The sequence below is a fragment of the Enhydra lutris genome, unplaced genomic scaffold, assembly GCF_002288905.1.
Source record: "Enhydra lutris kenyoni isolate GAN:26980312 unplaced genomic scaffold, ASM228890v2 scaffoldscaffold12, whole genome shotgun sequence".
NCBI lineage: Eukaryota > Metazoa > Chordata > Mammalia > Carnivora > Mustelidae > Enhydra > Enhydra lutris.
The window spans coordinates 41676229-41687642 of NW_019154096.1; the positions used below are offsets into that span (position 1 = coordinate 41676229).

At 39.7% G+C, this 11414-nt stretch overlaps 1 protein-coding gene across 1 annotated transcript; it reads right to left on the reverse strand.

The window, feature by feature from the left end:
- Positions 1–685: 685 nt before the first annotated feature.
- LOC111145388 (olfactory receptor 6C74-like) lies at positions 686–1647 on the reverse strand. The gene is given in 2 exon segments (XM_022500261.1): positions 686–1581; positions 1584–1647. Coding segments are annotated over 2 exon segments (960 nt in total).
- Between the last annotated feature and the right edge of the window lie 9767 nt (positions 1648–11414).

Below are 11414 nucleotides of genomic sequence, written 5' to 3' on the forward strand. Positions count from 1 at the left end.
TAGGAATATTGGTCTGCTGTAGGATGCTGTGGTTATTACCACTATTTAGAATTTGGTTCTCTAAGGCTGGGAACAATTCTGTTTCTCCCTAGCATGGGATTGATGCATACACATATAGCTAAGCTAAGGGCCAAGAATAGAATTTAAGGGCAAACCTGATACAAACCAAATATATTCCAAGTTGACAGGTACTACAACCATTATTTCCTTGGTCTAGGCATGGAGAGAATGTGGACCAAAGCATTTGTACTATTTCCATCCCTGCCTTCCTAAATACATTGCAATATATAATTTCCTATTATTTTAATTATTTAAATGCCTTTCTTAAAGCATCATTAATTCTGTTGTGTCGTGTTTATGGCTAAAGAGAAGTAAAATTAAATTTTATATATTGCTAAAATTTAGAAACTTCAAGCACAGGATTTTTATCAGTGGTAATAATAAAAATTCAGTAAAGGGTATTGCAATTAATCAATTGTCATCAATACGTGGAATATAGGGAGAAGATAGTTATGCACAGCAATGTAAAATGTGTCTTGTAAAACAAATTTTTATTTTGCTAGTGATGTACACATCAACTGTGGTTGCCCGAGACATTGCAGTACAACTCTGTGGACTGCTAAATTGGGCAGAATGAAGACAGATGGTTCTCTGAAGCCTTCCACTCCAAAGCCATGTGAATTTTTTATCTTGATATTTTTATTCTGCACATCATCTCCCTCAGAGCCTGGTGGACCTGCTTGTTCCGCAAAGTGTAGATGACAGGGTTCAGCAGTGAGGTCACCACCATGTTCACAAGGGCAGCCTCCCTGTTGGAGTCCAGCCTGTTCATTTGCTTTGGTTTCACGTATATAAACACACAGCTACCGTACATCAGTGAGAGAACTATGAGGTGAGAAGAGCAGGTGGAGAAAGCTTTCTGTTTCTCCTTGGCTGATGGGAGTCCCCAAATTGTGACTACTATGTTGCTGTATGAAATGATGGTTATGATAAGGGAAGTCAAAAGGACAAACAAAGCGAGGACAAAAGCCAACATTTCAACAGACCTGGTGTCAGAACAGGAGAGATGAATCAGGGGACCAATGTCACAGAAGAAGTGGGGGATGACATGGGGACCACAGAAGGATAACCGGGAAACTGTTACTACTGGACCAGTGATGAGAGTGAAGGCCAAAGCAAAACAGGCAGTGACCAGGAGGAAGCAAGTCTTCAGATTCATGATGGTAGGATAATGCAGAGGCTTGCAAATGGCCACATACCAATCCAGAGACATTACTGCTATGAGGAGGAAACCTGTTGCTCCCAGAAATACAAAGACAAATGCTTGTATGAAACAAGCGGGAAAAGAAATTGTTTGCTTGCCTGAGAGAAAGATGACAAGCAACTTAGGAATAACAGCGCTTATGAAACAACACTCAAAGAAGGAGAAAATGCTGAGGAAAAAGTACAGAGGTGTGTGGAGCCTGGAGTCAGCACAGGTGATAGTGACTATGACTGCATTGCCTGCAATGGATGCCAGGTACGCCAGGAGGTGTACAAAGAAGAGGACTTTTCCCAGGTGTTGGATGGCAGGAAACCCTCCAAGGTGAATTCTTGGACAGTTGTCCCATTCCTCATTTCCATGAACATCTCTTTCCACATCATCATCACTGCTGGTATAACCTACATCAGGGAACACAAAGGTTTTAGAGGAGCATGATTAAGTTATTTGCCTGTCAAAGAAGGTGGAGAAGCAGATAACAATGTGCTTTAGCCCACTGATCCTTGAATCAGAAGGACTTGAGTTCAGTGCTAGTTCAATACTGAGTTCTAACTCCTGAGGAATGGGTCTCCTTTGGAGACCTTTGTGAACTTCACTTTCACCCTCTGTAGAATGAAGATGATAGTATCTACCTATTCATGTTCTTTGAGAATTAAGTAAGATAAACCATGTAAGTCACTTGACAGATGATGCCACTGTTTCCCATGTGTTCTTCAAAGTCTATGTGTAATATAATGATCAATAATATGATGCTTAATAGAGCATCATAAGTAGGCAGAGTTGTTGACATTTTCATACTTACAAATATTTTATTTTAATAATATGAATTTGTAAGTAAACATAACAATAATGTTAGTAATATCCCCATTGAATATCCCTTGTAAAATCTGCAATACATTCTATGGTCTAAATTGTCATCTGTTGAGGACTTATGCTTGTTCTTATGCTGGTCACTGAAATTCAGTATTTCTATTAGTCTTCACAATAACCATGAGCCCCTTCTATGGAAGCAGAAATTGAAGCGTAGAGAATTCCAGAGAGCTCTCTGGGACACATAGCTGGGAGTTTAGCTGGGACTTTAGGCAGAATGCCAGAATCTGGAGGATCTGCTATTTCCACATGCAGTGACAAAATATTTTAAAATGGGGAAATGTCTGTTGTTGATGATCTCTCAATCTTAAGTGAAAGATTAGCTTTATTTATCATAATTGTTTCTACCCTTGGTTAGATTCACTGGTGAGTTACAGACCTGTGGAATGAGACAGGGCTGAAAGAAAAACTACTTTAACACAAACATTTTATAGAAGAGACTGGAGACTAGAGACATTAGGGTCTGCTCAACTTAAGGTAAGTTGTAAATCCAGGATTTACCTCCCCCTATCCTCACCACAAGGTTCATGCTGTCCTGTGATGCAGGTGGGAGTGATAGTAGTTTACAAGATCAACCAACTATTATGCAGGTTATGCAGGGCACCTGGCATTCATAAATTACTCTTACATCAAAGCTCCATGAACATTCTTCTCTCTTCAGTCCTTTCAATCAGTTAACTTCTCTCGAGATGGTGTTTGGCTCTAGCATCTCAATGCTAGGCTAAAAGTCTGGTGTGTGGGATGTGTCTCTCTCCCTAATGCACCCTGGGCCATGTCCTCTGAAGGGCAGCTCATGAAACCAAACTGTTCCCCCTGAGTGGCACAACCAGAAGGAGTCTCCGCTTCTGTTCCTCTTGACCCCAGTAAGTCCACCGCGTCACCAGGGACCATGAAGTCAGGCACACACATGAATCACCTCATTGGGGGCCAGGTTTCCTCTTCTTGCAGTTACTGTCTTGGAAGACATCAAGAGCTTGTTCTGGGCTGAGAGGAAAGGCGAGGAGAAGGAAACGCATTTTTCACAGCCTGTTGTCCCACAGTGGGGCGAATATGCATCCCATGCTGCTGGTGTTCTGAATGCCGAAGCCCTGTTTCCATAGCTCAGGATGTTTCATAGCACGAGGCTACATTCAGCTTTGACCACTGAAACCCCTGGGGGGAGAAAATGGACTAAAACAACTACATTTCACTGGCCCCAATTCTGGGCTAGAGCTGGACTCCCAGACTGCTTAGGATTCTGAGGAAAAGTCTGTCTCTGCCTCCCCCAGTTGGTAGAAGCCCACCTAACATGCAATGTTGCTGTCACCTCCTATGCTGTCACCTCCTACACCAGTTAGTGGGAGAAGGCAGCTTCTTATAGGTTTAGCCCTAGGTGCTGCTGAGACACAAGACCTTCTGCAGCAGTGCTTCATGTCACGGGCGCATCTGCTCCAAGTCACCTTTTACTGCATTATGGTTCTCCATCATATGCTCACCTTTCTATGTGGAGAAACATCCTTATTATACTGCATCAACAGTTAGAAGGTGCTGATATGAAAATTTGAGGCCTCTATAATGGTTTTGCCACAATACTGTTTGGTGACCCAGCAAGAAGGACCTAGCCATTGAGCAGAGAATATAGGCCTGCAAACCTTACTACATGTTGAAGAGACAGGGGCAGAAAGTGAAGGCACAGCTGTTGCCTGGGGACAGCTAATAAGTCAATGTCAAGAACAAGAATTACTGGCCTAACCCTTCCTTATATCTATCTTCCCATTGTCTCTGGTGATGCTGACTCCCAGATGTCCCCATTGTTCTCTGACAAGAGTTTTGGAGGAAGTTATACTACCATTTCCCAGGGGTTTTTAAATCACAAGTTGAATATTGCTGCTGATTTGAGGTTAACAGTCCAGACTACAATTTTCTACTGTGATATTTGCACTGAGACCAGAGCACAGTTGTTCAAAGAACAGACTTTATGGTGAAAAACAGCTAGATTACACCCTGGCTTTCATGAGGCTTTTGGGGAACTCTGCCTTTCTTGGTCAAACATTCCTCATTCTTCCACCAATATTATGATTCTTTTCATTGCATATTTTCATCTGAAAAATACTTGCACTGTGCTCTCCAATATCCTTGAAAAAGGAAAGTGCACATTGTTCTTTTCTGGGAAGAAAGGGAAATTCTAGGTGGTTTCTGTACTATCTCTAACCTGGCAGGCCCCACTCTTTTTAAATGTATCTGGGATGTGGAACCCCAGATTCTTTCTAAATGTAGAAGAGTATAGATGTGAGCTTGAGGAGGGGAGAAGATGTATCCATAGCAACCACTGTGTTAGAAAACTGCTGCTTCTCCTGTTTATCTCAGCTGGGCTGCCATGGCAGAAGTGACCCAATTTTCTGTGACATCTGGTTTCCCATCCACAGTCCAATAAGGAGACAAAACTCCCAAAGTATTTGCTGGCAGCCCTGGAGCACATGGTACTTGGAAATTTGTCCTGCATGAATCTGCCCTCATCATAATTGGTCTACAAGGTCAAGGCAATTACTACAGAAACTTTCATGAGTATTCATATGCGCCGCATCTACCCCAATATACAAAATCATTTTTACAATATCTGTCCATCCACACACTTCTACTTTCCATCCAGGCCAAACTTGGATCCCATGGTTATTTTCTCAGTTGGAAGTGAGGGAAAAAAAGAGTAATGGGAAAAGAGTTACAGAAGCTAGAGTAATATGAGACTATATATTTTAATGCTAAGATAAAGGTGCATTTGCATGAGGTTTTCATTATATTCAGTGCCAACTTGTTGGTGCAGAAATATCTGTCATACCTGAATGAGTCCCAAGGGCAACATGATGGTGGGAATGTGGGAGGAAAAGGTCTGGGTTTGATGTAAAGTTTTACAAAGTGGACAAAATGGACAAAGAAATGGGCTGAACTAACTCTACATTATATCTAGCACAACGGGTGGTGAGCTGGTACTAAGAAATATTTCTAATTGTCCTTGGTCTATTTTCTCTTTCCTGGACAGTGCCTTCTTGGCCTATTCTTCACCTACTATTTCTTTGTGTTTTTAAATAATACCTTGATCTCATTTGTTGTGGCTATTTTACAGCATTGCTTGTGTTTTGAGTGTTTAGTTATCCCATTAGAGTAAGGAAAGGGACAGTTCTTCAAATTGTATATGTGATTATCAAACTTAGAAGGATAAAGCACACTTCAGTTTATGGATTCTCCTCTTCAGAATATTATTATGTTTTCCATTCCTTCCTTCAGCTACTCTTGAAAAATTAGGTTACCCCTATATTCAGGATTTAGATAATAAGAGTATTTTGGTTTGTAGTGTATTTGGTTAATATGATCTATTCCTAGAATGGTTCCAATTTCTAGTATTATATCCCTAAGGAGGAAGGCTAAGTTAAGCCTGAGGAAAGGTAGATCCCATCAACTACGATATTGTGGGAGAAGGCGTAGGGGATGCTAATTTGAATAGAAAGTAGGGATCAGGATGGAGAGAAGCACTCATTAGGCCAAACCCCAGGCTGAGGGTGGAGTGTTGGATTATTAATAATACTTTGGCAACCACCGTCCCTCATGGATTTTCCATTAAAAATAAGGCAACAATGGCATTGCAGACCCAGAACACCTCAATTCTGATCTAGAATTCTCATTAATATTATACCCAATATCTATCCCTCCACATGAGCAAAAGTATAGTAGTGTTTGATAGTAGCTTCCAGCTTGGGGTCGTGAGGTGAAACTGAAGGTTTAGGGTAATTTATTCTATCTGGGCATCTTTGTTTTCTTTCTAATGCATGCATGGAAAAAAAAATTTTTCCTTTTTAATGAACCTGTTTTTGCATGTAGAATGATTAATTAAATTGAATTATGTGTGTCGGATAGAAAGAAGTAGAAAAATCCATCTATAAATCTCAGAAGTGCAACTCTTTTGTAAGGGTCTGCCTCCTGCACTTCTGTTACTTCCTTAGTAGGGTTTCTTGTGCTTGTCTCACCTCTGATGGATGGATGCTCCAGGTGTTCATACATGTGGTTCTAAGTGGTGTTTTTAGCACAAGATTCCTAAGTATCTTTATTTCAGGACCTTTCCAGAATGTAATGGTGAATGTTACATTTTGCAAGGTCAATATTTTACACAAAGTATGGAAGAGCCATCAATAACCCCTCCCCCCCAAAAAAACTCCTTTGAGGTGGCAAAGTTCACATTTTTAAGTTCACACCTCTTCTGATAACACCTTTACAGCTTATTAAATGAACTAGTTTCACTTTTAATGGAGGGGAACTACTTATAGGAGAAGGTGAAGAAATTGCATTGGAGAGAAAACTAATTTGTATAATCACTTTTTAGTAAATGGGATCCTTTTCACTGGGCTTGAGACATCACCTCACCAATAATTAGTATTATATTGGTGGGTGTCATAAAGTCAGTATCCAAGATTCCTAAGATTCAGTAAACCAGACTGATCTTTTTCCACATGTGTGACTCTGGGGATCTCAGGTTGGTCAGAGCTTTTGTAAGATATGGGTAGAGGGAGATGTTTTCTGGACTGACAACACAATCAAATTCTGTTTTCCTATCAAGCACTTACCACTGCTTGGAAACAAAGCTCCTGAGATGAAGCCTCAGGAACCAGAGGAGATGAATTGGAATTCTTTAGCCTCCAACATGGCTGGGCTGCTCAATGTGGGGTTGAGGTATCTATCAGCCTCTTCTTTAGTTGGGAGGTCAGGCCACCCACAAGGCAGGGAAGGAAAGTGGCCAGTGCAGACATTGTGGGGAGCTCATGCTCAGATTGATCAAGAGGCATACTGCCAGGGTGAGCACCTGCTGCATCCTCAGAAGGCTGCCTTCTTCTGGAGGCATGCCTCACCTTTGTCCATCAGGTCTGCTCTTGGGGAAAGATACAGCCACCAAAAATAGAGGAGCTCTGCTTTCTCCTCATACCCATCTTAGTTTGACTCTTTGTTTTGAAAAGAACGTAAATCCTTCCAATCATGGACAATGAGGGTTTTTTATTTCACAAGTAGCATCTCATTCACAGAAACCCTGAACAGGAGTCACAATAGGCCTGGCTGTCAAGGATACTAAAGGTAGGGAGTGATTCTAGACTCAGGCAACTCTAGGAACATCAGCATGTGGGTGTTTGGATTCTCTTTCCACTGCTCTCCCATTGACCCTCAAGCGGCATTCTTCATTCTGCAATTTTATGGCCTTCTACTAAATGGTGTTCTTTATACTCTTAATTTCTATTCCTCTATTTCTTAGTGACACAAGGTCCATAGTAACTGTGACACTTTCTTGTGGTACATCTCAGTGTTTCATTTAAGGGTGGAATGATACACATCTTATGTTCTCTTTCATAAGGTGTGAAAACAGTTTCCAAAATTTCCAAAGAGCTTCATGCAACAGAATATTCTCCTTTTCCCCACCTTATTGGGACATAATTGACATATAACATGGTATAAGTTTAAGGTGTATAGAGTGATGATTTCATATAACCATGTATTATGAAATGTTTATAACAGTAAGATTAACTAAAGCATCCCTTGCTTCACATAGTTACCATTTTGTTATTTATGATAAGAATGTTAAAAACTCTACTCTCAGCAATTTTCAAGTGTGCAATACAATATTGTTAACTATAGTCACCTTCCTATACTTTAGATCCTCCAAACTTACTCATTTCATAACTGAAAGTTCAGACCCTTGACCAGTAATCTCTCCATTTCCCCCAGCTCTCAGCCCTGAAAACTACCATTTCATTGTCCATTCTTATGAGTTAGATGTTTTTAGATTCCACACACAAATGAGATAACAGTATTTGTCTTTCTCTGACTTATTTGACTTAGCCATAAAATATACATCAGCAGATTTATGACAAAAATTACAGTCTAATGCAGTAGGGAAATGACAGTCCTTCAATAAATGTAGATGGTTCTGTGTCAAGTAGGTATTTTTGCTTAACTTGGTGTGTCAACTGGCTCTGAGAGCCATAAGCAGAAGTGGCTTCAGAGTTAGTTAGTGGTAATTGTGATAGAGCATTAACAGGGAATTCTTCAGAGCTGCATGGAAAACTTTTCATCCCAGAACACCATGAGTAAGGAGCTACCACATTAGAAATTCTCTGTGCACTTGGGCTTATAATAAGAAGTAACAAATTCATTTCCTAGGCTACTAGTGACTCCAGTGGGGATAAATTAGCAGATAATTAATTCTTTAGGGAGTATTTTTTCATTGTTTAGTTCAACTTGAAAATATTTTTCTGTGAAACTTACAAGCTTGTGGGAAATCATAAAATATTGCCATCATTATCTTGTTGATACTCTTAAGTAATTAATGCAGGAAAATAGTCATCAGGCATTTCCCTTCCCAAAACCTCAGTGAGTCTGGCCTTTGAACTCAGAATGGGACCAGTTACAATACAAAAGCTACGCAAGTAATTTAGCAATACAGCGACTGAGTATTGGACTTTGACTGGTGAAGAAGGAAAGTGAGTCAAGACCAGAAGGTGTTCAAAATCTAGAGGTCCAAGATGGGATGAAGGTGATATACAAAAATAAAGAAGGAATTAAATAACTGTAGGAACTTGTTTCAGGTACTTTGGGAAAACATGTTCTACCTTGTCTCCCTCACTGAAAATGGCTATAAACAGAATGGCTGGGGCAGCTGTGAGAGGATTCTGCCCTGTGGACCACAGCAGGAGGATTGGAAAGAAGACCAAAATTTTACATACCACCAAATCAGTGATGAGTTTACCATGTTTATTTATTCTCTGGTTCTCTTGCTTCTTGGTCCAGTCACAAAGGTGAGCAACAGAGAAGAGTAACTAAGGCCCCATGCTTCTGGCCACAAAACCCAAAAGAGGCACTTCAGGGACATGAGATGTATTGGGGAGATTATGATGAGGGGTAACCAGAGGAAAGAGATCCCATTAATTTGTTCAGTAACTCAAAGGTATACTCCCAAACTGTGCATGCCGGGATCTGATCTTAATCAGCATAATCAAGACTTTTAAAACAGAATTACCAGAAAGATATCTGGCTCTTCCCAGACTGCCACTGGTGGTACACATGTGGGACAGATCTGAATAGCTTTGCAAAGGTTTTGAAAACTGCACTGACATTGAAACTGCCTATAGAAGATGGGAGGGCACATATGCCCTGAGAGGAATCAGGTCCATTTCTTGCCAAAATAAAGAAATCAACATTTTCAAAAGCATGTTTAAAAAGACTCATAATCTGAAAACATGATATCCCAGTTCAAAATTAGTCAGCACATGAAGAACCAGGAAAATCTTGGTTCTCTTAGGAAAAGATAGTCAAGACACATCAACTCTCACATGAAAAGATGTTGAAATTATCAGAAAGACTTTAAATCAATTATTTAAAAATATTATAACAAGCAATTATAAGCACTTGTAAAATGAATAGAAACATAGGACTCCACAATGACGTTTAAAGAAGAAGCCAATGGAAATATTAGAACTGAAAAATACAATGATTAAAGTAACACTTACTGACTAAGCTCAAAGGTACAAGTGGAGATGATGTAAAATTATCCATGAAAGTGAAAATAGATCAGGAAAAATGATCCCACATGGAAAAAAAAATAAGAGAAAAAGACTTAAAACCAATGACTAGAGCCTCAGGGACCTGTAGAAGAATAGAAGGTAAAACTTCTTTTCATCTGAAGTACATGCACAAGGAGTTCAGTGCTGAAAAATGTATTTCAAGAGACAATGGCTGAAAACTTCCTAAATTTAGCAAACCACATAAACCCACAGATTCAAGAAGCTGAAAAAACCTTAAACAAGATAAATCCAGACATTCTATCCTCAGAACAAACATCATTAAACTGTTGAAAACTTTTTAAAAATTTTTATTTTTTAAATTTCTTATCAGTGTTCCAGAGTTTATTGTTTATGCACCACACCCAGTGCTCCAAGCAATACATGCCCTCCATAATACCCACCACCAGGCTCACCCAACCTCCCTCCCCTGCCCCTCCAAAACCCTCAGATTGTTCTTCAGAGTCCACAGTCTCTCATGGTTTGTCTCCCCCTCCCATTTCCCTCAACTGCCTTTTCCTCTCCATCTCCCCATGTCCTCTGTGTTATTTCTTATGCTCCACAAATAAGCGAAAGCATATGATAATTGACTCTCTCTAGTTGACTTATTTCATTTAGCAAAATCTCTTCCAGTCCCATCCATGTTGCTACAAAAGTTGGGTATTCATCTTTCTGATGGAGGCATAAGACTCCATAGTATATATGGACCACATCTTCCTTATCCATTCGTCCGTTGAAGGGCATCTTGGATCTTTCCACAGTATGGCGACTGTAGCCATTGCTGCTTTGAACATTGGGGTACAGATGGCCCTTCTTTTCACTACACCTGTATCTTTGGGGGTAAATACCCTGTAGTGCAATTGCAGGGTCATAGGGAGTCTCTTTTTTTTAATTTCTTAAGGAATCTCCACACTGTTTTCCAAAGTGGCTGCACCAGCTTGTATTCCCACCAAGAGTGAAAGAGGGTTCCCCTTTCTCCACACCCTTTCAATTGTACTTTTTGTAACCAGCTAAAGAAATCTACACCAGTAGCTATTATTTTTAAAAACGTGATGAATTAAAATGGAATAATAGCAATAATCTAAGACCTCAAATGAAGGCAGGATTTGAGGACATGAAGGAAGAATAAACAGAGGGAAAAACATATAAAACAAATTAAAAAATGGTACACCTAAATCTAAAGATACCAATAATTGCATTAAGTGGAAATGACCTAAAGTCACCCACCTAAAAGACAGAGATTGGCATAAGAAATACTGCAAGGTTCCTTTTATATGAGGTATCTAAAGTACTCAAACTCTTAGAAATAGAAAGTAGGATGGTGGTTGGCAGGGAGGGGAGAAGGGGGAAAGGGAGATATTTGGTGCATACAGAGTTTGAGTTTTGCAAGGTGAAAAAGCTCGAGAGATCTGTTACACAACAATATAGATATATTTAATGCTAATGTACTGTACACTGAAAAATGGTTCAGATGCTAAATTTTATATTACGTGCTTTTTACAACAATAAAAAGACAGAGGCTGTCAGATTGAAAACATAGAAATGAACAAATAAAACATGAGTAAAATAAATGTAGTTTATAAGAAACTAGCTTGAGATACAATGATATAGGTAGTTATAAGTAAAAGGATGGAAAATGACATAGCATGCAGATGCTAATCAAAATAATGTTAGATTAGCTATGTTAATATAAGACAAATACACTTCAGAGC